Source organism: Macrotis lagotis, chromosome 1 (genome assembly GCF_037893015.1).
Source record: "Macrotis lagotis isolate mMagLag1 chromosome 1, bilby.v1.9.chrom.fasta, whole genome shotgun sequence".
Lineage (NCBI taxonomy): Eukaryota > Metazoa > Chordata > Mammalia > Peramelemorphia > Peramelidae > Macrotis > Macrotis lagotis.
In genome coordinates, this window is record NC_133658.1 from 683,803,997 (window position 1) to 683,831,666 (window position 27,670).

General features: G+C 34.6%; 1 protein-coding gene across 2 annotated transcripts in view; it reads left to right on the top strand.

Moving 5' to 3' along the window:
• Nucleotides 1-27,670, top strand: part of PDE11A (phosphodiesterase 11A) — a 468,580-nt gene that overhangs the window by 162,131 nt on the left and 278,779 nt on the right. For both annotated transcript variants that reach the window (XR_012474244.1, XM_074215628.1), the window contains exons 4-5: nucleotides 3,264-3,404; nucleotides 25,078-25,142. Coding sequence is in view for 1 of the 2 variants with exons in the window: in XM_074215628.1 (XP_074071729.1) it covers nucleotides 3,264-3,404; nucleotides 25,078-25,142 (206 nt within the window). In the remaining variant the exon portion in view is untranslated. The remainder of the gene's footprint in view (nucleotides 1-3,263; nucleotides 3,405-25,077; nucleotides 25,143-27,670) is intronic.

The following is a 27,670-nucleotide window of genomic DNA, read 5'->3' on the forward strand; positions in this document are numbered from 1 at the left end:
ATTGATGATTTTATTGGTTATGAAGACATATTTTTCATAGAAGCACAAGCTTTCCATGTCCTCCTTCCATTCTGTGATTACTCTGAGTTGTTAATTTGAATTTTTTTTTATCCCTTCTTAGTTGTTACAATTTGTACTTTGAAACATAAAATGGCCATAATGGGATTTACTGGTGTAAAATCTGAATCAGGTCCAATTTTTCTTTAGAAAAGCTACTTACAAGTCTCAAAGTCTTTCTTTTTACAGTTATAACAACATAGGAAACTGAATGGTTGTTGGATAAAACAGATTAATGCAGAAAGTTAACATGGATTATTAAAGAGAAAAGATGATTTTGCAAAATAACAAGCATTTAAAAGATCTTGATTGTCAGCCTATTTACTTCAATGATCCATTTTACTTTACTTGTATAGACTCAGCCACAGGGACCAGAGTAATTTCTTCTATTACTTTAGCACTTCAAGAATCTGTGGTTACTCCCTTCATGGTCTAACTCATGATAAAAGCAATAATTAACACTCACCTTTTATAGAATTCTTTACAGTTTACAAATCAGTCCCTCATAACAAACCTGTCACATAGAAAGTCCAAGTATTACTTGTTTCCATTTGATAAAGAAATTCAAGCTTAGAGGCTATGGCTTGTCCAAAGTCACTCATCTAATATATATATTGGTGTATTTTAGGTTCTTTGATTCCAAGTACAGTAATTTTTTTACTATACTAGTCTTTATGAGTTACTGTTTTCAGAAAAGAAAAGTGAGAGTGGCAAATTTTCTAGGCATAAATCTCTATGAAGGTAGATCCTAGGATGTCAGACTTACAGGTTATCACAGGACTGTATTTTAAGTACTTATAGCAGAATAAAACTTGTGAGATCTAAAACTCTACCAGCATAGCCTTTGAGAACCTAAGGCCTCAGAGTAGAACTTTGAGTGAAAATACTTTTATTTATATTTGCATATACCATTCAATATTGAATATATATAAAACATCAATGGGCTTTATTTCAGTGAGATTCATATTTGAAAATGACCCAGATGGGTTACATTTAACATGACTTACAATTCATGGAGAAGTGGGAAAACTATAAGAATGTTGGGATATTAAATGCCTTGAAATGGCTATTTTTTAAGTTTGGCAGTGCAGGATTCTATGTAGCTTATTCTTACAAGGGCTTTGTGTGGAAAATGTTACCCAGGATTTCTGGTTCATGTTCAATTAATCTTTTGAACTGGACTGTATTCTTGAATTCATTGACCTATCTCAGGGCTGTCCAAAATGCGACCTCCAGGGCGATTTTATGCAGCCTGCCTGTGAGTTTACTGTGGCTTTAGTTAAGGGAGAGCTACCACAGAACTCTCACTAAAATGGCAAATCAAAATATATTGTCTATTGTTTTAATAAACATTTTTAAAAGTAGGTTGGACAGCCCTGGCCTATCTCATTAAAATTCTTTCCAATCTAAATAGACTTAGAGAAATTTTCAAATGTTTAACATTTCAAAACAATTCATGCATTTTTTTCAAAACAGCTCATTCATTTTTTAATTGAAAATATACTTTTGTTGCTGTGATCAAAGGTGGAGTAATTTTTAATGTTAATGCAAAATGTTGTGATATACAACAGTATATATTTACTTACATCATCTGATTTGGAAAACTCATTAAACACATTTATTAGAAGTCAATTGGGGTTGAGCATCATATCAGAATATAAAGAAACACACATTCTTTTTGTTAAATCCTTAAATATTATCACTCATGACATGTTTTTATTTTAATCTGTTTTTTAAAATCTGATGTTCATGATGAGTATATGGAATGAAATTCGTTGTTCAAATCCCTGAACAATATCACTTCACATTGAAATCTGTGGTTAAAAACTCTAGCTACATTATTATTTTAATATAAAGGAATTAAGAAAGTCCTACTGGATAGAAGATTGTAGTATAATCTTTGGTTCTAAATTTTGAAATATGATTTTCCTTTGTAATAAATGTACAGTGTATTTTATTGTTTTCACCAAACTTTCTCTTATTAGGGATCCATTTTCTAAATTAAACACTAGCATTAACTGGACATTCTGGGAAGCAGAGTGATATGGAACAGTACACACTTTTTCCTGCAGAATATAATTTATATTTAATTGGACAGGAATATGTATAGTAATAGGTGTAATAATATGCATAAGATACTTTTTAGGTGCTAGAGTTATACAAATATGAAAAATAATTTAGTCTCCTGAAATCAAGCATCTATAGTCTAGTGGGGTAATAAATTATGTTTGCAAATAATTACAATATGGGGATGAATATGATAGAGAGGAAGCCAAACCATTAACTGTGATAAACATATCATTTGATAGCCCATCTTTGTACAAACTGTGTTCCCCATGTCTGGAATGCACATTCTTCTTATTTTGTCCCTTAGAATGCTTAGCTTCCTTCTCTTAAGGCTCAACTCAGGTTCTGTATCCTTTGAGCTGACTTCCTCCCTGTGTTTCCAACACTATCTCTTGTTCAGTGTTCTCCACTCTGAAATCAATTTCAAATGATTGGTACTAAACTATTTACATTTTGTTCCGCCCCCCCCCCCCCCCAGAGAGTATAAACTTCCCGAAAATGAGAACTGTTTTTATTTTTGTTGTCATACTCCCAGTGTTTGGTATGGCATCTTACAACTACTTATTGCATGTTGAATGTCTTTTTCAGTTCATGGTGCCAGACGTATGTTAATAAAAATGAGGCTCTAGATTTTGAACAGCAGGACAATACTTATTGCCAATGGGAAATAAATGACTTATTTCTTGTATTTTTAAACATTAATATTTCATATTAATAATTCAATAGGTTTTATGACTTTTAAATTAGTGTGATTATAGAGGAATTATGAGTCTGTTATTGATAAAAATGGTGACTTTTTCAGTTGATTTATGAAATATTAGTATGGGAGAAGGAATTTCTAGACTGAAGACCATATGATTCTTGCTTCATAGAATGCTATTGTCATTGTAGCCTTGTAATATAAAAGGATAATTTATCTAACAAGATATTGGATATATCTAATGAACTAAGAAAGATTTTAGGAGTTTTGGAGAAGTCATATATTCTTTTAGCAAAAGAACTCCATGTTCTAAAAAGCCTTCTATTTCATAAATTATGATCCTATATGAAACATTATTTTATAGATTTGGAATTTCTTTCTAGTAGAGTATTCTGGTAGTTCTGCATCCACAAAATTCAATTTCTTTCATCTTATATAGGCTCTGCTGGAAGTGGTTAATGATCTCTTTGAAGAACAAACTGACCTGGAGAAAATTGTTAAGAAAATCATGCACCGGGCCCAGACTCTGTTAAAATGTGAGCGCTGCTCAGTTTTGCTCCTAGAGGACATTGAATCACCTGTAAGTGCCTTCTGGATTCCGTATAGATTTGAGCAGATATTTTAATGGAGTAAAACTTGGGTTATTTGCAATTGAGTTCATTTTCCTGAGCCTTGAATCACTTTCTTCATAATGACACTATATTTGAGAAAATGTAGTCTTACCACAGGACAATCCATAGCAAAAACTATTGAGGGAACTTTGCTTACAAAGTGAATTTTTAGTTTGGTCAAAATTATGTCATTTCCTTGAGGATTTTTTGTTTGTTTGCTTGTTTATTTTTGGCAAAGCAATGGGGTTAGGTGACTTGTCCAAGGTCACATGGCTAAGTATTAAGTGTCTGAGGTTATATTTGAACTCACGTCATCCTGACTCCAGGGCCAATGTTCTTTCCACTGCTCTACCTAGCTGCCCCTGCTTGGGGTTTTAAAATACTTCCCCTTTGAGGTATCTACTTGAGGAACTGGTGTTGCTCTTAAGTTCTGGAATTATAGCCCAGGGATGGAAGGAATGGGGGGAAGAAAAGGAGGTCTGGACAATTATTAAATGAGTTCACTTTTCCTACTGAGAGAGAGAAAATTGGATGAATAGAAGGCCTGGTACTACATTCAACACTGCATATTGATGAAGAATGCTGCCTCAGCTATGTCTGAAAAGAATGGCTTTTTACAAGGGTCTCTTACCCCAATGCTACATTCCAAGAGCTCAGTGATTTTCTGACCTTATTGTTATTTCACAGTCCTATGGGTCTGTCAGACCAATTCTCATCACTTCTCTTTAGGCCCCTTTGGCTCACTTATGCATTACTTCCTTTTCTTTGCTTAGCCAAGTAAAACAAATATATGCATTTTAATCTCCTAAGGCAATGGTATCTACTAGTTATCCTTTCATGAGGCTGTCATTGTTGCTTGCTTTAAAAAAATTAAAGTTACACCTTGCCTTCTTGACCAGACAGGGACTACTCAAGGCCAGATATTATCCACAACTGATGCAAGATATCCCATACTTGATAGGCAAGAAAGCTTTAACCTATGCCAATTCAGACCTGAGCTGCTCTACTCCTCATTAGGTAATATGATAGCACTTCTGCTCTTAGGGGCTCACCATGTTGATACCAGACTTAGTGTAGAAACCTTATAGGCACAGCAGCTCAGATATTCAAAGCTCAAACCATCTGCTACCTTCAGCCTTCCTGATAAATGGCATTACAAGGGTGTGTTGCCATCTCACTCCTTCCTCAATGTTGTCTGTTTTGTGTGTTGCCCAAGACTCAGTGGTTATTTTCTGTGTGGGCAAATTTGGCAGCTACATAATGATGCCTATACCTGTGGGGAGTGAGGGGAGAAATCTGCAGATTCAGCACTTGGTCATGTGGCTTCCTTAGCTACCAGGTCATTTCACTAGTGACTGAGGAGCCTGTGGATAGTGGGGTAAAATGCAGACATGAAGCAGGTAGAAGGCCTTTTTTCCCCTTGGATCATCCTGCAGTGATGTCTCTATCAAGGAGAGAATTAAATCCACTGTTTTAAGTTATCTATGCCTACCTTATTTGAGTGTTATGAGACTCACTTTCAGATTTTATCAAGGGTCTTTGCCTCCTGGATAAAAACAGCTCCATAAATGTACAACAATAATAAAATTAATTATTTTCATCAATCTAACAACAGAGAAGTTAAATTGTCTAAGCTATTGGTAGCAATTTAATATCCTTGCTGAGAACTCTCTTTAAAGAGCTAGAATAGTCTAGCAATTAAGAGCCCCTCCAATGTCCCATCGAGATCTATATTTGACTGCACTTTGTTTAGAAAAGATAATTACTTTTGGACTTCAGAATTATTTTCCTCAGAGCATAGCAACACTTACAGGAAAGTTTTGAGTTTTCGTTGAAACTCAAGAACTGAGGTTCACAAAAATCTTTTTAAAATACGTATATTAGATGTATATGTTCAAAGCTGCCTTCTTCTATAAGGAACTTGCCCTTCTATCTAATCTATAATAAATTGCCTTGGAAAGCAATGACTCACAGAATTTTATTGAGAGCCTAACATTTAAAAAGTGAAATTTTTGCTAAAAAATGCAGATATAAAAAGTTCAATGCTTTAAGGCTTTTGAGCACAAAAGGCAAGCAACCAGTTTTTTTTAAAGTTAGCTGTGAAACTGCTCTCAAATAAAATTGTGCTGATTTCATCAAGCCCCAGAATATTGCTAAGCTTCCTAAATGAGATTGGTAATCATTCAAAAAATGTTGACTTACCTATCTGTATTAGAAAGGCCAAATGGGGAAAGAATTCTTATTGTTGAAACTATAATGTACAGTTGAACAGATAGACTTATCCATCAATATAAGTATCTTAAATAGACATTGCAGAAATAAGAGATTGGGGCCATAATTGAATAGGGGGAAGAGAGCAGAACTGAATTGTTTTTAGGAAATTTCAGGGATCTTTTGGTTTCTCCCTGAAACAAAGGCCCATATTTTTTAATACCAACATTATTCTTCTAATGTAGAATGGTTAGGCATCATTGAACCTTGTAATTCTCAAAGAATTGAAGATCATCCAAAGGGTGTTGAAGCAGCATTTATTTTCCCAATCATGTTAGTTTTGTCCGACTCTTCCTGATCCCATTTGGAGTTTTCTTAACAAAGATATTTTAGTGGTTTGCCATGCCTTTTGTGTATTGAGATGGATAGACATTTGGATGAAAATTAACTAGTCAGTGAATAAATAGCACATTGCCTTTGTTAAACTCCTTTCTCTCCTTGCTTATTGTTTCTTCTCTACTGCCAGAAACATTCTCATGATTCCCTCATCCTCAAAAAACCCTCACTTTATCCTTCCATACCCCTTAGCTATTATGCTGTCATCTTTCATCCTTTTTGTGGCTAAACGTCCTGAGGTCAATTTACAATTCATTTCCTTTTCTTTTTCCTCTCTCCTTAACTCTCCATGGTCTGACTTCTGACCACTTCATTCAACTGAAATTACCCACTTCAAAGTTACTAAAACTCTTTAAAATTACCAAATCACATGGTATTTTCTTAGATCTCATTTCTTGACTCCTCTGAAGTCTTTGACATTGTCAATCATCCTTTTCTCCTGGAAACTTTCTCCTCTAGGTTTTCTCACCATTCCTTGTTCTACTCCAACCTGTCTGACTGCCTCCTTCTTCTCAGTTTTCTTTGCTGAATCTTCTTTTAGGGTTAGGGTTAGGATTAGCCCTCAAGGTTCTCTCTGAGTCCCTTTTCTTCTCCCTCTATATTGTTTCCCTTAGTAATCTCAACAAATTCTGTTTATTGAATTTTTATCTCAGTACCAATGACTCAGATCTATTTATTCAGTCCTAACCTCTATTCTTGTATCTCCAATTGCTGGTTAGACATTTCAAATTGGTTGTCTCAAGGACAACTCAAATTTAACATCTTTAAAACTGCAAACATCTCACCACTTACCTCCCTCCCTTTACTCAGATTGTCCCTTAATGAACTTCCCAATTATTTTTGAGGATACTGCAATCCTCCCTGTCACCCAGGCTCACAACTTAAGTGTAATCTCAGCCCTCATTCTTTCATGCCCCTCCATATCCAATCTGTTGCCAAGTCTTTTCAATTTTACTTTCATAACATCTCTTATATACACTTCCCTCTTCCTCTCTAATACTTCCACTACTCAAATCTAGGCCATCATCATCTCTTGCCTGGACTATTACAATAGCCTTCTGGTTGATATCCCTGTCTCAAGTATCTCCCCACTTCAATCTGTTCTCCATTCAGCTATCAAAGTGACCATACTAAAGTGAAGGTTTGACCATATCAGACAACTCTTTCCCTCCATTCAATAATCTTCAGTGACTCTCTATCATCTCCAACATCAAATAAAAAAAAACTTTTGAGTTCAAAGGACAATATAACTTGCTCTTTTCATATCTTTACAGTTCTCTTATACTTTAATCTTATACTTTACTCTCTTCATACTCTGTGATCCAGTGACACTGGCCTCCTGACTGCTCACATTTCCTATCATGACCATGCATTTTGTCCCCATTCCTGGAATTTTCTCCCTTTCCATTTCCATCTCCTGATGTCTCTGACTTTCTTCAAAACCCACCTAAAATCCCACCTTTTACCTTTCCCAATCCCCCTTAATTCTATAAATAATCTGATGATTATTTATAATTTGTATGTATATTCTTTGAATATAATTGTTTGAATGTTGTCTCTTCGTTAGACTGTCAGCTTCTTGAGAACAGAGGTTGTTTTTCCTCCTTTCTATGTAAGACGGTGCTTGTTACATAGTAGGCACTTTAATAATTGCTTATTGATGATTGATTTATTCAGTGTCACACAACCAGTAGGTGCTAATGGGGAGAACCCAGACTCTTCTAACACTGAGACCAGTTTTTTGTCTAGTAGCCATAAATATAAATGGGAAATGCCGATTAGCTCTTTCATTCTCTTGTCCAAAGCAAGATTTATCCCCTTGTCCTCTCAAGTGTTTTCTCCAGCTTAGTTTAAGTGAATCAGGGAATGATGTTTCCCCCAGACAAGAGATTGTCAAATAGATATCAATATTAGGAAATATTTTTTCATCTTAGCTTCATTTTCCTTGGGCTCAATATTTTTCTTTTCCACATCTATTTAGTCTAAGTAACTCCTATCACTTCTTTTTTAGTCTCTTTCTGTTCTGCTTAGTCAGGAAAGGCAAATTCAAGGCTTTCTAATCTTCTTTAAGATCTTGTTCATGATATCATTGTTTCATGAGCTGCAATGATTGCCACCAGCTTTGTGCTCCCCCTTAAATTCTGGAAGAATTTGCTACTTTGTGTGGTATCATGAGGGTAATTTAGACCTTTTTTTTGGATCACAGTTTCCAGGCTTAACTTACCAGCACCCCCTTTTCATTTTCTCAGATTTGGACTTCCTCTTATCCAGGTCCTGCCAGAGGTGAACAGCTTTCTAATTTTCTCCTGCCAGGATGAGTTTGAAATTTAAACCCAATCTTTCTTTAGGTTTTCAATAGATTTTCCCCCTCTCTCCCAGGAACTATAGGGAACCATAGAGAAGTTTTAAGATAACAGACAAAATTTTAAAAAAATCACAAAGTGAAGTAAAAAAATCTAACCTAAGACTTTCATTTCAGTGCAGAGGGAATAGATACAGAGGTTTCTCAGCTCCTCTCTATTGACTGACCCATTTTAAGCTAGTTCTTCTCCCCAGCATCAGTTAGACTCAACTGAATGTAATTATAGCCCCCAGGTTTGCAGATGGCAATAGATACACTTAGGGAAAGCAGCTATGTTTCTTCTCCTTTCAGAATCTATTTCCCATTCTTATCTCCAAGTGAAGAACGTCTGATTTACCAAGGAAACATCATTATATGGCACCTCAGCTATTTCTTTCATTGACATGAAGCTTTCCTGCAAGGACTTGAATGGAATATCTTTTGCCTTTCATTGTATTTCTAACTCACCATAGTGCCATCTTATAGCCAGGGCTTAATAAATGTGTATTGACTAAGTGACCCCAATTCCTTAGAGCTGGAGAAGAGCGACAAATTGGAAGGCAGGGTTTTGACACAATTAAGTTGGTAACTGAAAGAAACATAGAGCCTAATCTAGAATTATACGAAGGGAAAAAAGATCAGATATGATTACAATCTAAATGAATAAGATAATACATAGGAAGTGTGAGAAGACTTAAAAGAACTCATACAAAGTGAAGTAGAATCAGTAAAACAAAATGTCCAATGCCCACAACAATAAAACTGAAACTGAATGCTGTATAATAGGTGATTGACCTCGGTGCTAAAGAAGAAGAATGAAAATGAACTTCTCTTCTTTCTTTGCAGAGGTGGGGAAATATAAAAAAAATGGATGTGGAACAGTGCACACATACTATTGAACTCAATTGATGGGTTATATAGTTTTGTGGAACTGCTTCCCTCTTTCCTTTTTTTCTTTGCTAAAAGAATGACTGTGGGGTGGTGGTGTGGGAAGGGAGATATGCTGAGAATTGAAAGTGATGTAAAACCAACAACTAACAATAAAACTGGAAAAGAAGCAGAGAAATAAGTATACATCTTAGGGGTTCTTAGCTTTTTAAAAATGCTAAAAAGCATTTTTGTAAGTTATTTAACTTTAAATGCCTATCTTATTTTGTAGAGTGAACATTCCTATTTTTATTTTTAAAAGATTATCTCAAAGCAGAACCAGCCCTAGAAGCAGACAAATGGGGGGGGGTGTAGGAGAATATAATATATAGGATACAATTATCAGAGAGAGGGACTTGCAATTTTTTAACCTTGCAAAGGATACAAAAGTGCCATGACCTGGCTTTGGTCAATGACAATACTTGCTGAGTGAGATAAGTGGAGTAAGTAATTTAACCTGCTGTCAGGTTACTTAAATTGCAAGAAATGATTTTGTTAATTGAAATGAACCCCCCAAGTATTATAATCTTCATGAATAAATATCACAAATAAGTTGCTTAGCTTCATTCTGTTGATTTATCTTTCCTACCCCCTCAAGCCACCGCTAATCACCCACCCAGTACAATATATAGGACTTGTCAAAGGGAAAGATTCACTTTCTAGATTTTATTGGAAAGACCAACCAATTTAATTCCTTTAAATTTTTCTCTTCATCCCAAGCTCTTCCTAAATACTTTAGATTACTTATATACAAATTAGAGCAGATTCAGACCTATTCAATTCAACATGCAATTATCAAGGGCTTATTAAACCGCAAAATGGGGTTAATGAAGAGTGGGACAGGATTGAAACAACAGAAAGACCACTACCATAAAGTTGGTAGATCAGTGCTAAGGGCGGGGAACACAAAAGCATTGAATGAAACAAACCCTACCTTGAAGGAGTTTATATTTTACTGGGAGGTATCCAGGATGTAATCTTATAAGTAATTTTAAGGAAGATTGAAAGGGAGCCTTATTAAAAGAAGAAAAGCCTTGAACAGAATGAATTGCTTTGAAGGAAATTAAGAATTTTAAATGACAAAGAGAAAGTGCAATTGGGATGGGGGATGGGGTCAGATGGGATATCATTCTGTGGAAAAGCAAGAGGCAGAAAATAAAATGCCCCTTAAATTCTTTAATAGAGTAGTCTCACAGAAAACTTGCATTCAGAAACACCTGAAATTAGTTATTTTGTGGAACATTTCTTTCTGGCAGTGGGAACATATAGTTGAACACAGATGGGGGTGAGGGGAGTTGTTTTTAATTTGAAAGAATTACAAGTAGTCAGACTGGCCACAGTTTGATAAACAGCCAAATAAAAAGACTTCCTCCTATGGATCCTTTCCAAAGAACAAGAAGATGGGAGTATTTTGTTTTCTTTACTTTGACTAATTTTCCCCCAATGCTAACTGGAAGCCAGAGATACTTGAAGCCACTTGTACTGTTTCTCTGACCTATAAATTGATTTTTAAAGTTTGACTTTATATCACTTAAAAAAAATAAGTAGCACTCAAAGGAAAACATCCTAAATCACAGTCATTTAGCCCATTCAAAATGGAACTCAAAATCCACAATGTTCCAATCCTATTTGAGGTTAAATGAATAAATTGTAAAGCTTGTGAAACCAAGAAATTAATAGCAATGATGAGAACCAAGCATATAGGCAGAATTAGACTTCTATTCATTCTTCTCTCTTTGCTTGTTATGGGATTTCATTTGATAAGATCTCTCTCTTATCACTACAAAATCAGGCTAAATCATCCTTAAATGTCACCAGGCTTTGCTCCTGTTCAACACATTTCATATTATATTTTAAAGCTCAGATTAGAAAATATTGTATGAAATAGAATATGATAAATGTTCTCATTGGAAATCATTTTCCATACTGATATATTATGTTTTCATCAGATTTTTTTCACAAAAATCACCTGTCAATAGCCCCAGGCATGATGTAGGCTGTGTAGGCTGATCCTTCCTTAGATGGCATGATTTGAAGAGCAAATAAAAACCTGTTTACCTTTAAATATATTCTCACTCACTCATGGTCTCTGATGTACACACCAGTCTTTTAATAATGCCTGAAATTCTAATCATGTCACTGTGTCTCTAAGAGATCCTGTTATTTGAATTCCAGTGTGTTGTCTAGGCAGGGTAATGCATTAACCTATTACAATAACCCCCATGCTACTGACTCCAATCCCATTCAGAAGTTCCTTCCTTGACTCCCTGGCTCCTAATTGGTATCAGTTCACTACTAAGTGGGCCCTACAGCTCATCTTCTTACTCTCTGTGCCTCATTTTCTGATTCTAACTAGTCTATCCAACTCTTGCTCTGGGTCTCCAACCTCTTGATTGATAGTTCACCAAATTTATAATTGCCGTGATAAAATCAACTCTTCTTCCCCTTTCCAGTTTTTGCTCTGAGAATATAACCATTCCTAGAAAGAATGTTATCTGTAAATTGGTTTGTGACTTTGATTTCCCAGACCAAAATATCCCTCCCTGGTCATGACTTTCTTCTATGTGTTGTCTTCTCTTATTATACTGTAACTCTTTGAGGGCAAAGAATGCCTTGGATTTGGTTTTTATATTTGTATTCCTATCATCCCTATATGATTAATTAATTAATTAATGCTCATGAGTGAGTAGACCCAGGATAACATTTTACACATTATTAGCAACATTGTGAGATTATCAATGATGATGGACTTGGCTCCTTTCAGCAGTTCAGTAATCAAGGACAATTCTAAAAGAATGCTAAAAGAATTCTAAAAGAATTGTGATGAAAAATCTCATTGCAAAAAATGAAAAAATTGGGGTGTCTAAATGAAAAGTAAAGCCTACTATGTTCACTTTTTAAAACTTCTTTTATGTTTTTCTTTCTTTCTCATGCTTTTTCCCCTTTAGTTCTAATTCTTCTTCATAACATAAATTATATGCACTAACATCACTATACACAAAAAACACATACCAGATTACTCACTCCCATGAAGAGTGAGATGGGAAGGGATGGCAGTAGAAAAATATGGAGCTCAACAGCTTGCAAAAGGATGAATGTGAAGAACTATCTTTGCATGTAACTGGAAAAAATAAAATAACATAACATTAAAAAATAATTGCTCATGTACTCATTCAACTCACTAGTTATCACAAAGCACAGAACAGAGTTAAAAGGTGAATGAATTGAGATAAAAATAGGGCAGATAAGTTCTGTTAGATCTGCAGATATAAGGGACAGATGTGGATCATGGCAATCCTGGGACACACCCAGATGAGATGTTGAAATGAGGTGGTCCTGGTCAATCATAAAGCAGAATGGGGCATTTTGTAACTACACTAATGAAGAATTTGAGAGCACATTGCTTAATTTGAATTCTTTTTTTTAGGCCAATCAGGCTATAACTGGTACCAGATTCTCAAAATAAAAAATAAACTTCCTGAATCCAACATTAGGAAGTTAAGGGTAAGATGACATTTTCCTTTATGGGTTTCACAGGCAAAATAAAATCCTTTATAGTATTCTTTGTGCAGCTAGTTGAGAGAGCTGCAAAATTTGTGTGGTCTTTTCTGGTCTGTTTCATTATATAAATACTCTTTCCTGTGCACACTATGCACACACACACACACACACACACACACACACACATACACACATATTCATTATGTAATGCACTTGTTTTTAATTTGTTATTCTTTTATGTTTTCCAGATATCTTGATACTGCCTGCCCTTTTAGATTTTAAGTTCTTCAAGAATAGAGATGATATTTACTATTTCTTCATGGCTACCACCATTACCTCGCCCTTCGGTCACCCCCACCCCCGCCAACACAGTAACTGGTCTAAAACTTAGCCCATGACTGTGTGTCTTGAGAACAGATGAAACTTGCCTGTTGATCTCTGACAGTGTCTTCAGAGATTGTTTGTGAAGGGGGCAAAGTTGTTGCCCTCTATGATATAGATATTTTATTAGTCATAAAAGTTCATCTTTCAAGAAGACAAGAGTCTTGGCATTCTATCATTTTATGAAGAGTCATGCATAATTTTATAGACTTTGAGCTCAAAGGTCCTGTCCAACTCTCAAATTCAAAGAACATTTCATTTTTCATAGACTTTGTTTTACAGACAAAATGAAGAAACCTAAACTTTTCTCATATTTTTGTCAAAGGAAAACTTTTCTAAAACTTTGAACATGGGAAAGATAGTATTGGAAGGAGACAGTCATGTTTGTAAATGTGTGTTAGGTAAGTAAGAATTTTATAGGAATGTATAAATTCCCCCCCTATATATATATATATATATATACATAATATATAAAACAATACTTATATTACATATGACCCATATATGTATATACATTTTAATATATACATATAGTCACAATATAATACAATATAATATTAATAAGCATGTGTATATTGCATGTATATAAATATATACATATAAAGACATTTATATAATATACAACATATATCATGTAATATACACATCTTATAACATACATATATATCATTGTGATATAAACATATAGACATAGTATGTAATATAATGTATATATCATATGTGAGTAGATTATAGACATATAGACAGCTTATTCATTCATATATCATATATTTGTGATATATATGTATATATAACATGGTAATGTCATTTTGATTTTCTTCAATAACAAAGGATAAGTTTACATAACATGTACTATAATGCATATATACACATACAAATAATATATTCATAATAGATGCACAGCACACAGATTTATACACACATATAATATACATTATATATATCATTCATGTGATATATATTATATATTATACATGCATATATTATATTGTGATCTGTACTTACATATACAGATAATATTTTTAAGATTTCAAAATCAGGTGACAACTTCTTAATGGACATTTTGTTCAGGAATCCTTCTAATACAGATTACTTACTTCTTAGTCTCTTTATATGGAGCTATACTGAGAATGATTTAACCATTTCCAGTGACTAAGTATCATTATGAATATCAACCATGCCTCTGATTTGTAATGATATGACTTTTTCAGAAGCTACTAAGGTATATTAAGGGCTATTTGCCCCCAAATTCAGTCTTCTCCAACTATGGTACTTTTTGAGGTTTGGAAAAATAATTTATCTGCTTCCAAACCTTGGCCAAGTCATATAACTTCTGTTTGCCTCCATTTCCTCATCTGGAAATTGGAGATAATAGTACCTACTTCCCTGTGTTATTGTGCAGATCAAATGAGATAATTATTGTGAAGTGTTTATTAGAGTGCTTGGCACAGAATAGGCATTCTATAAATGTTACCTATCATCATCATCATCATCATTGGCACCATATAGCCATCTTATTTTCTGTTATGTCCTTCTTTAATCTTAATATTTCTTATCAGGGGCTTTTCCAATGAGTTCCATCTTCTCAATAAATGGTCAAAGTAGTTAAACTTCAGCTTCAGTATTTAACTCCAATGAATAGTATAAATTAATTTTTTTCACATATTGACTGATTTGATATCCTTGCTGTTCAAGGGGATCTCAAAAATCATCTCAAGGATCACAGATTGAAAGCATCATTTCTACAGCATTCAGTTTTCCTTAAAAGTTCAGCCCTCGGGGCGGCTAGGTGGCATAGTGGATAAAGCGCGGGCCTTGGAGTCAGGAGTACCAGGGTTCAAATGCAACCTCAGACACTTAATAATTACCTAGCTGTGTGGCCCTGGGCAAGCCACTTAACCCCATTTGCCTTGCAAAAACCTAAAAAGAAAAGTTCAGCCCTCACAGCTATATAGTGCTACTGGAAAATCCATAGTTTTAAACTACATGCAACTTTGATAGCAAGGTATTTTCTCTGCTTTTTTAGTATGCTGTATAGATTTGTCATAGCTTTCTTTATAAGGAGTAAGCATCTTTTAATTTCATGATTGCACCATTTGTAGTGATCCCAAATATATAAAACCTGATACTGTTTCTAATTCTTCTTCCTCTGTTTGCCAGGAAATACTGGAACAAGTTGCCATGATCTTAGTTTTTTTTTTTTTGATGTTATAAGCTTCACACCAGCTTTAATATTCTCCTGTTTCATGCTCCTGAAGAGGTTTCTCAATTCTTCACTTTTTGCCATCAGAGTGGTATTGTCTGCATATCTGAAATTTTCATTTCTCTGAGCAACCTTAATCCTGGCTTTTGATTTGTCCAGTCTGGCATTTTGCATGATATACTCTGCATATAAGTCAAAGAAATAAGTAACAATATAAAGACTTATCATTCTCTTTTTCCAATCTTTAATCAACCAGTTGTTCTAAATGTTGCTTCTTGTCCACATACAGGTTCCTCCAGAAACAAATAAGATAGATGATCTAGTATTCCCATCTCTTTGAGGACTTGCCATATTTTGTTTTGATCCTCACAGTCAAAGATTTTAGTGTAGTCAATGAAGTAGAAATAGATGTTTTTTCTAAAATATCCTTGCTTTTTCCATAACTCAGCAAATGCTGGCAATTTGGTTTCTAGTTCCCCAGCTTCTTCAAAAACTAGCCTGTTACTGAAATTCTTGTTCACATATTAGTGAAGCCTATTTTGCATAATCTTGAGTATAACTTTGTTGGTGTATGAAATAAGTGCAATTGTTAGGTAATCTGATCATGAATGGACCTTGTCCTAATTTAGGATTGGGATGTAAACTGATCTTTTCCAATCCAGTGGTCATTGTTAAATTTTCCAAATTTGCAGATATATTGAATGAAGCAATTTAACAGCATCATTCTTTATTTTTTAATTTTAGGGGGTGGCTAGGTGGCACAGTGGAGAGAGTCAGGAGGACCTGAGTTCAAATGTGACCTCAGATACTTAATAATTACCCAGCTGTGTGGCCTTTGCCAAGCCACTTAACCCCATTGCCTTGCAAAAAAAACCCTAAAAAAATTATTTATAGCAATAGGGTTAAGTGACTTGCCCAATGTCACACAGTTAGGCAATTATTAAGGGTCTGAGGTCAGATTTGAACCTAGGTACTCCTGACTCCAGGGCAGATGCTCTCTCCACTACTCCACCTAGCTGCCCCTACAGCATCATTCTTTATGATTTTGTATAGCTTAACTGTAATTCCATCATCTCTACTTGCTCTAGCTCTACTTGGCAAAGACCCATGAGACATCATTCTCTAGGATGTCTGACTCTAGATTTGTAACTACATCAAGGTGGTGACTGGTGACATTAAGATCTCTCTTATATGATTCTTCTGTATATTCTTGACATCTCTTCTTAATCTCTTCTACTTCTGTTAAGACCGTATCTTTTTGTCCTTTATCATGCCTGGTTTCTTTTGCATGAAACTTTGCTTGATATCTCTAATTTTCTTTGAGATATTTTATCTTTCTCCATTCTATTGTTTTTTGCTATTTCTTTGCATTGTACACTTAAGAAAACCTTATCACTCCTTGCTATTCTCTGGAATTCTGCATTCATTTGGGCAGATATTTCCTTTTCTCCTTTAACTTTTGTTTTCCTTCTTTCATCAGCTATTTGTAAAACCTCATCAAATAGCTATTTTATTTCTTGCTCTTCTTTTTCTTTTGGAGTTTTGTTGCTGCCTCCTATATGATATTGTAAACCTTTGTCCATAGTTCTTCAGAAACTCTATCTACCAAATTTAATCATTTAAATCTGCTCATCACTTCCACTTCATATTTCTCCTAAATTACTGCCTTGTTGTGACTTCTTTAGCTCAATAAAACTATGAACTATATTATATAAGGTTCCTCAAGACAGAAATGCTGTAGAGGAAAGTTCTGCCAAAAGTTGATCCACTAGAGGAGGAAATGACAAACCACTCTAATATAAAAATGATAAAAGAGATAACATCAGAAGATGAAGCCCTTTGGTTAGAAGGTGCCCAATATGCTACTGGAGAAGAGTGGAGGAAAACAGGTAGGTACATTATTAATGAAGCAACTAGGCCAAAACCAAAAGGAACCCAAGCTACAGATTTCTCTGATGATGAAAGGAAAGTCCAATACTGCAAAGATTGTATAGGAATCTAGAAAGTAAGCTCTATAAACCATGATAACCTGGATATGGCAAATAGGAAATGGAAAGATTAATCATTGACATCTTGGATATTAGTGAACTTAAGTGGGCAGTAATGGGTGAATTTAATTCAGGTGATCATTACATTTACTACTGTGCTCAAGAATCCCTCAGGAAAAAGGAGTAGCTCTTATGATCAATAAAAGGGTAAGAAAAGCAACACTTGGGCATAATCTCCGAAATGACAGAATGGTATTTATTCAAATCTAAGACAAACCATAATTGTCTGCTCCAACCACTGATGTCAAAGAGAACAAAGTTGATCAGTTCTAAGAAGTCTTACAACATCTTTTGGAAAGAACATAGGGGACTGGAATGCTAAAGTAGGACATCAAAAGATAATTTGAATAACAGATAAGTTTGACCTTAGAGTACAGAATAAAACAGGGCAGAGATTAATAGAGTTTTTTTTAACAACCTAAAAGGAGACTCTACAGTAGATATCACCAGATGATCAATATCAAAATAAGATTGATTATATATTTTGCAACCAAAGGTGGAGAAACTATATAGTCAGTTAAATAAGACCTAAAGCTGACTGTAGCTCAGAGCATGAACTATTCTTGCAAAATTCAGATTTAAATTGATGAAAGAAAGGAAAATGACATAGGTATGACCCCAAAACATCCCTAAAGAATATGAAGTAGGAGATGTAAATAGATTTAAGGGATTAGATTAGGTAGGTAGGGAACCTAGATCCATTTTAGTTTCTGTCTAAAGTATTGCTAGTAGCTTCTGAAAGGGATCTATTAGTTTTGGTTACAGTATAACTACATAATACAAACATACTAAATATGGATATCAATATATATGCACACATATGCATTTGTGTGTACATATGTGTTTAATTTTATTTTCATTTCCAAATTCTTGTCATCACCCTCTCAATTGAGAAGGCAAAACCCCCCAATATAAATATAAGTGCATATAGTCCTGCAAAATAAATAATGTATATTTACATATAAATATACATTTACATGCTTATAAGTATATAGTCATGAAAAACAAATTCCCACATTAGCCAAGGGAAGTGGAAGAAGGTAGAGGGAGGAAGGAATATGGAAGAAAGATGAAAAGAATATATACTTTGATCTAAATGCTGAGTCCAACACTTCTCTATCTCAAGGGGGATAGCATGTTTTATCATGAGTCCTTTGGAATTATGGTTGGTCATTGTGTTGATCAGAGTTCCTGAGTCTTTTAGAGTTGATTGTTCTTACAGTAGTATTGCTCTTGTATAAATTTCTCTCCTGGTCCTCTTCATTTTACTTTACATCAGTTCATACAAGTCTTGTCTTGATTTTCTGAAACCCTCCTTTTCATTTCTTATTGTACAATAATATTCTATCACATTCATGTATTATAATTTATTCTATCATTCCCTAAGTATGCACTTCTTTCAGTTTCTAAATCTTTTCTCCTACAAAAAGAGTTATTATAAATATTTTGTACTAATGGGTCTTTTCCTCTTCCTTTGATCTTTTTTGGAATCAGATCTAGTAGCATATCACTGGGTAAAAGAATATGCATGGTTTAATAGTTTTGGGGGCAAATTGCTTTAAATAGTTGGAACAATTCAAAGTTCTACCAATAGTGAACTAAAGTTCCTGTTTTTCTGTAGTTCTATAGTTGTCATTTTCCCTTTTCATCATCTGTGCCAATCTGATGAAAGTGAGGTACTTTCTTAGAATTGTTGTAATTTACATTTCTCTAATTATTGGTGATTTAAATTTTTTAATTTACTACTTATATCTTGAATAGTTTCCCTTTAAAAACTGTCTATTCCTATTTTTGACCATTTAAAAATTTAGAAATGGAACTTATTTTACATATTTGATTCAGTTCTTTATGTATCTTAAAAATGAGTTCTTTATCAGAGAAACTTACTGTAAATATTTTTTCCAATTTTCAGCTTCTCTTCTAATTTTAGCTTCATTGACTTTGTTTCTGCCGGAAAAAAAAACCTTAATTTTATGTAGCAAAAATTGTCCATTTTTATCTCCTGTGAATTTGTTTTTAAAAAATTTATTCATGAACTCATTCCCCATTCTTCCATTCTCCTCTAATTTGCTTATATAACATCCCCCTTTATATACAAATCATATATTTATTTGGAGGTTATCTTGATAAACAATGTGAAATGTTGATTTGCATCTATTTTCTGCCAGACTACTTTTCAGTTTTCTCAACAGTTTTTTGTCAAGTAGTGATTTCTTGTCCAAATACTTGTGCTGATTTTGCGAAGTTACTGTGCTTATTTTGCTTCTGTATATTGTGTACCTAATCTATTCCACTGAACAGCCTATTTCTTATCTAGTACCAAACTGTTTCAACAGTTAGTTCTGTGGTATAATTTCAAATCAAGCACTGCTAATCTCCTTTCTTTTCCCATCTTCTTTCATTGATTATCTTGATATTCTTAACCTTTTGTTCCTCCAGTTGAATATCATACACCCAAAATAATGCATGTTTCCTTCTATATCTTATATCTATAAGATTTTTGCCAAGAGGTTTCTTTCACCTTGTTTTTCCACAAAGATCCACCTAATGTGTTTGGAGACCTTCTTCATGTGTCCTTTACCTGGGTCATTATTCAGTGTTTTAGAATATGCCTAAATTGATCCATATTAATGAGTTATATTTTATATTTTAAAAAGCATAATTTGTGGGATATTGTGCTCATTTTCCCCTCTATGCACTATATGTCCAAATCATGAATGTAAAGAATCTGCTAGCATCTAGTGGTGGATTATTTTAACTAAAATTCATTTATTTTGACTGACATGTAAACAATAAAAGTTGAATTTGCAAACTTACACATCAGCAAACATGTGCTAGTCATGGGGTATAACCTAGTACTTTTAGTACCTGTCACACTTTTGGGAAACAGAAAACAGCTTGTATGTACAATATTTTGTACAAATTCAGTGGCTAAATAGTTGTTGAATGAATGAGTCAGTCAATAACCAGTCAATAATTATTTTTAAGTGCCTACTATGTGCCAGCCATTGTATTAACTGCTGAAGATACAAAGAGAGGTTTAGGATTATCCTTGGCCTTGATGAGCTCATAATCTAATAAAAGACAACATGAAAGCATATATAAATGAATATCTGAAATAAGAATCCTCAATGATTATTTTGAATACCTTAAAAGTCTAAGATAAGTGACTCTGGAGGACCTTATTTCACAAGGTGACATGAAAGAAAATGATTACCAAGAATTCTGGAAGTCATCTGCTTCTATCTGCAGAAGCACTAAATTTTCAGCACTCCCCTCCCCCTCCATCCTGACCATGAAGATTAGTGGTGCACATTCCATCCATTTTTTATCATGGTAGGATTTTCAATTTCCTGATTCTGCATTTTCCTAGTTCAGGTTCATTACTTCTCTCCTAAAGGTGTTTTAATACTTAAAGCACTCCCAGTTCCCAAACCATTATCTCAAGTGCCCATCAATTCCTATAGTACAGTGCTTATAAGTGATATAATTTAGGAGCTTTCCAAGATCTCTGAGGCATGACCATGTGTCTAGCTGTAGCAAATTTAAATGCCAACCTTAGAGACCTGCAGTGACATTCAGGTGAACTTAATTCAGTTTGGTAGAAGGTTTTAAATGTAAACAAATCTTATCATTGTGACACTTTCTCCCCTTCTAACCCTCTCTCTAATCCCTATCAATTCCATGTACCAGCATGTTCTAATGAAAAGAGCACTGAATTTTAAGTTAGAGGAATTTTGATTCAAATTTTAGCTCTTCCACATAATACCTGTGTGACTTTAGTCAAATCACAACTTCACTGAGCCTCAGTGTTCTTATCTTTAAAGTGAGAAAGTTGGACTCAATCCATGGGAGTCCCTTTTAGTTCTAAACATATAAATCTGCAATCCTAAAGATACCAAGTCATCTGCAAGAAAATAAACAAAAGAGTTCTATAAGGGATCTTAATTCTGGCACAGTTCACCTGGAATTTAACTTTTGAGAGACATGACTAGTTAAGGAGTAGAGGAGGTTTGTCCAACATATACTAATGCCCCATTAAAAGGATTCTATGGGAGCACAGGATAACAAATTGGGACTCAGAATTGACCATGGAGAGAAAAGGTGATTGGGTTCTCTTTGGAAAATTGCTAAGTTCTCACATGGTCAAACTTCTCCCCAAAACAAAATCCCATTTAAAAATGTCAATATCCTACCATTGTTTATCCTTCATTCTCAAAAAGGACAGATGACAGTGGGACGGTGATGACTTGACTTGCAAATGAATTGGATTTAAGTGAGTCAGGTTTTGCAGTCATCAGCTTCACCCTCTCTTCCAGAACCATCAAGATTCAAACTATAAGTCAGGACCACTGGAGATGACCAGGGATGCAGTGGGGGAATCTGAACTTTTAAAGTTCAAGGCTCAATCTGCATCTAGCTTCTGGTAGTCTTTTGCTTCCTAATCATCTAAGGGCATTAAAAGGGTGTGTGTGGGACTAAACTCCAAAAACCCAAACAGAATAATGAGGAACTGTATAATGGACATGAACAAGCTATACTTTATAACCGAAGACATTTGAAGAAGAATGGGAATAAAATATTTCATTAGAGATATCTATCACAGGAAAAGAAAATAAACTAGTATTTGGTAAGCTAGAGGGATGGTAACTAGAAAGCCAGATTGGCTCACTGGTATCTCCATTGGATTAGGAGAAAGCATAGAAACCTTCTAGAACTCTGTGATAGGGGCAAGGGTCCCATAGGCACATACATGCATAAATTGATGGGTTATCTATATCTAGAGCATTGTTGGTGAGAACATCCAAGCAGTCAGATCTTCTCTGGCATTTCTTGCTCTAGGGTTTACTCAAGTTATTTTGAATTTATGTCGACCCCTTCACTTCTCTTTTCAATGACTTCTTTGGCAGGAGCCACTCCCTTCTGTCCTGATCTACTGTTTTGGTCATGCCCTAGTGTTTTTGATCTCTCATTTTCCCATGGCTCCCATATATCTACCATATCCCGAATACCTTGCTTCCATAGCTGTTCAGGAGTATGGTTCCTGCCATTAATCTGGGACTGGCTGCCACCTAGTGGCAGCATATGATACATGCTAGGTGCAAGCCTCCAAACTGGAGCAATATTTCCTTTTCTCTCTCTCCCAATTCTCCCCTTCTTCTTCTTTCCTTAGTTTTTTTCTTTCCTTCTTCTTTTTCTTGGTATCTATCATCTTTCCTTATATTCTTTGACCCCTTCCTTCCTCATACACAACACTCCATCTCTTATCTCCATCTCCAGATATGATCTCCCACTTTGTCTTGGGCTCCTGACTTTCCGGGTTTCCTTCAAGATTCACTCAAGCTCTGTTTTCTAGAAGACCTTACTGGTTTGTCTTCTCCCCCAACCTCTCCAAGTTCTTCCTTCTGAGATGATTTCCAATTAATCTTGTATCCATATTTTGTTTGTATACTGTAGTTTGCATGTCATCTCCTTCATTAAGTTATGAGTTCCTTAAGAGCTGTTCTTCTTTCTCATTATCCCTGTCCACAATTTAGTAAATATTTAATGTTTGCTTATGTACTTGACCTGTTGACTTGGGTTTTTCCTTTTTTCCTTTATCCCTTTCTTCCTACCTTTTTCTTTAACTTCACTCCCTCCCATTCTGGGCCTCCTTTCTTTCTTTCTTTCTTTCTTTCTTTCTTTCTTTCTTTCTTTCTTTCTTTCTTTCTTTCTTCCTTCCTTCCTTCCTTCCTTCCTTCCTTCCTTCCTTCCTTCCTTCCTTCCTTCCTTCCTTCCTTCCTTTCTTTCTTTCTTTCTTTCTTTCTTTCTTTCTTTCTTTCTTTCTTTCTTTCTTTCTTTCTTTCTTTCTTCCTTTCTTTCTTCCTTTCCTTCTTTCTTTCTTTCTTTCTTTCTTTCTTTCTTTCTTTCTTTCTTTCTTTCTTTCTTTCTATCTGTCTTTGTGATTTGTTAAAATTGTTGCAAATAATTGCAAAGTGATTATGAATTGGGGAGTCAGTAACTTGAAGAAGGATGACTCCTGGAAGGAAGAGGTAGAGATTGGTGATAAAATGTAAATACGGGATCTTAATTTTTCCTTTTTTTTTGTAAGGCAATGGGGTTAAGTGACTTGCCCAAGATGACACAACCAGGTAATTATTTAGTGTCTGAGGTAGGATTTGAGCTCCTGACTCCAGGGTGGGTGCTCTATCCACTGTGTCACCTAGCTGCTCCTATTTATTATTTTCAAATTGATAAGTGAATGATTTGGGATTTTCTAGTCATCAGGTAATGGTTGCCATCAATGTGTTACTGTGTACTGTGAATCCCTAAGAAAGAAAGAAACAGCCCATAGATTCTTGTATCATAACCATTAGATAAACATCAGATGGTTTAGTGGATAGAATGGTGGATTTGGAGTGAGGAAGACCTGAATTCAAATCCTGCCTTAGAGGCTTACTAGTTTTGTTCCTCAGCTTTCTCATTTATAAAATAAAGATAATAATAATGTTTAGACCGGACTCTTATGTGAGAAACAAATGAGATATGTAAAGCACTTTGTAAATTTTAAGGTGATACATAATTATATGATAAGTATAATAAACGCTATAATTTTACTTCTATAGATTTAGAGTTATAAGAACCTTTAGGAACCATCTAGTCCAACCTCTTAATTTTACTGATGAGGATATGAGGTAACATGTCCAAAATTGAATAGATAGTAAGTAGAAGAGCCAAGATTTAAACACAGATCCTGTGATTAATATGATTTTCTGTTTGGATGCTGCCCCGCCCCACATGTGTTTATTTGAGGATAATAAGGAAGAATGAGCAGATAGCAAGGTTTTGGAAGGGTAAGCAGACTGAACCATTATAACTTTATTTGCCTCAATGCAACAATAGATGCTTTTACTTGTATGGATTGTTACAAAGTAAAATGAGCAGAACCAGGAAAACAATGTACATAGTATCAGCAATATTGTAGGATGATTAACCCAGGTTGATCTCAGTCACAAAATGATCCAAGACAAGTAGAAAAGGCTCATGAGGGAAAATGTTCTGTACAGTCAGATAAAGAATTGATGAAATTTGAATGCAGATCAAAGCATATTATTGTCAATTACTTTATTCTTTTTCATGGTTATTTTTTCCTTTTCATTTGTTTCTTCTTCCACAACTGAGATTAATATGAAAATATTTTATATAATAGCATATATATGGATGCATATATATGATAATACATATATGTGTGTGTGCATATATATTACATAAATTATATCAAATAGCCTAACATTTTCAAAAGAGAGAAGAAGAAAATTTTGGAAGTCAAAAATCTTATAAAAATGAATGCTAAAATTTTCACAATATGTAATTGGGGAAATACTATTAAAATAAAAATGGACACTTTCTTATTTGTCAACCTTAATAGGATTTTGGTGAAGTGGCCCCTAAAAAGAATTGAGTTGAATGGATAGATGAGAAATTTCTTTTTTTTCCCTTTAGATTTTCCTCATTTACAATACTTGACATTAATAATTGTGAAAAATGGAAACAACAGATTTGCAGATTGAAAACAGCTAGATGAATGTTTTCTCAGAGCTGTGAAAAAAACCTTTAATTGAGTTGAATTTATCATCTTTTTTCTCCCATTGCAGGTGGTGAAGTTTACCAAATCCTTTGAATTGATGTCTCCCAAATGCAGTGCTGATGCAGAGAACAGGTAGAACTTGTATCTATTATGTTTATCATTTGTTGCTATATAGCTCTTGCTTCTCCATTCTGATCATTTCTTTGAAGGTTCCATATTTCAATCAAAGTGAAAATTGATCTAGCTGCTCATCTGCATTTCATGGATGTACCTAATGGTGGGTTTTTTTCCTATGTATCTATAATCAGCAATTGGATTTTTAAGATTGAAAGTCAGTACTTGATCTCTAATTAAATATTTGCCTTTGTTTTATTTCCTAATACTAAACTTTATCATGTTTCCAAAGTGAACTTTAAAAGAATCTTATGATTTTTTTTTATCAAGACACAAATCATATTATTACTTCACTTAATATCTGACTTTTGTTTCGCCTCCTAACCAACCCTTTTGGTCACACTAGTGCCCCTACCAGAGTATGAGTATGAACAGAAAGACAAAGGGGATAATTTTACTCAGTAAGTTTTGACAATTGTCAGAAGAAGAACTGGATTGTTGTAGGAAAAAAAACCATGTGATTTTTTGAATGTTTAAATCTCTGTCTCTTTTGTATGAATTTCCATGGATAAATAGAAGTTTGCCACTGTAAAAATGAATTATTCGAATTTCATCCATCCCTTTCCTGTAGTCATTTTTAGTAAAGGAGCTACTGAATAGTGAAATCAGTGAAATGCAGAGACAAATTAAGGGTCTAGATAATTTGATTCAGCAATCCAACTCTGGTATATAAAAGCTGTTATTATTGCTTTTTCCCCAGAACATTTCTCTGGTCAGCACTAATTCACAATAACATTATTAATAAAGCATAACCAAACCCCAACATCAAGTAGAAAAATCTTGTTGTGCTAGTCAATATCTGATGATGCAATTTCCTTCAAACTTCAATTATTAGTCTTCTGGGAGCCTTTAAATTCTTAAGCTAATCAAAAAGAAGTTGCTGAGTGGACCTAGGGAAGCATCAACATGACAAGGAATTGTTCTATGTGACTTCATGATCCATCTTCTCTCCACCCCACTAGGTTTGACTCTTTTTAGTTTCTAGAGAAAATGAAACCAGTACCACAAGTAATTGACTGCTTCCTTCCTGGGTCCATGCAGTGGCAATCTATTGAGGAAAGACAGAAAAATCATGGAGGGAAACAAAATTACATGAGTGGAACTCAATTACAACTCAAGTCAGTAAGCATTTATGTAGGGCCTACTAAGTGGCAGGCATATGTTTCCCTGTACTAAGCACTGAGAAAACAAAGGAAGCAAAAAAAACAATAACTCCTACTCTCAAGGAATTCCCAGTCTAGTAGGGAAAATATTATGGAAGCAACTACAAATAAACTCTCTCTCTCCATAAGTAAGAGATGATTATATATATATATATATATATATATATATATATATATATGATTATATATGTTTATTTATAATTATATGATTACATAGGGGTGTGTGTATGAAATTATATAGATTAGAAATGGTTTCTTGTAAGAAGGAACAGTTTTAGCTGGTATTTGAAGTGTACATGAGGAAAATAAGGTAGAAGACAACTAGAAAAGTTAAGATGGTAATAGATTATAAAGGATTTTAGAAGTCAAACAGAGAAATTTCTGTTTCATAATGGTGGTATGAAGGATCCATGTTGTTGAATTGGAAAGGGTGACATATTCATATCCAGACTTTAGAAAGGTCAGTTTGACCCCTGAGTGAAGAATGAATTGGCATGGGAGAGATTTGAGGCAAGCAGCCAGAAGGCTGTTGCAATAGTTCAAGTTTTGAAAGATTTTAAAAGCCATGTAGATGAGTTTGTATTTTATTACAGAGATAAGAGGGGGCTATTGAAGGTTCTTGAGTAGGGGAGTGACATCATAATATTTTTGTTTTAGAAATATCAATTTGGCAGCTGTATAGAGAATACTTTGAAATTCAAAGAGACCAATTTGGGAAGATCAATTAGAAGACCATTGCTTGGAGGTGGTGCAGTGGATAGAGCACTGGCCCTAGAGTCAAGAGGACCTGAGTTCAAATCCAGCTTCAGACAATTAATAATAACCTAGCTGTGTGACTTAGGGTCAGTCTCTTAACCCCGTTACCTTGCAACCCCCCCCCCCCAAAGAAGACTATTGCTTTCTACTAAGAAGGGATGAGGCCTTGAACTAAGGTAGAGGCTATATGAGTAAAGAGAAGGGAATAAATAAGAAAAGATGTTACAGAAATGGAATCAAAAGATTTGATGACTTATTAAATATGAAGAGTGGCAGTTATATATAGGAGTCAGTTCAAAATGATTTACAAGAGTGGCGGCTAGGTGGCGTAGTGGATAAAGCACTGGCCTTGGAGTCAGGAGTACCTGGGTTCAAATTCAGTCTCAGACACTTAATAATTACCTAGCTGTGTGGCCTTGGGCAAGCCACTTAACCCCATTTGACTTGCAAAAACCTAAAAAAATGATTTACAAGAGTAAATTGTTAAATTTTCAGTGTAATGATCTATTATAATATACACCTTAGAAATCAGCTACAAACCAAGGCTTGATTTACTGTTTTTTGATA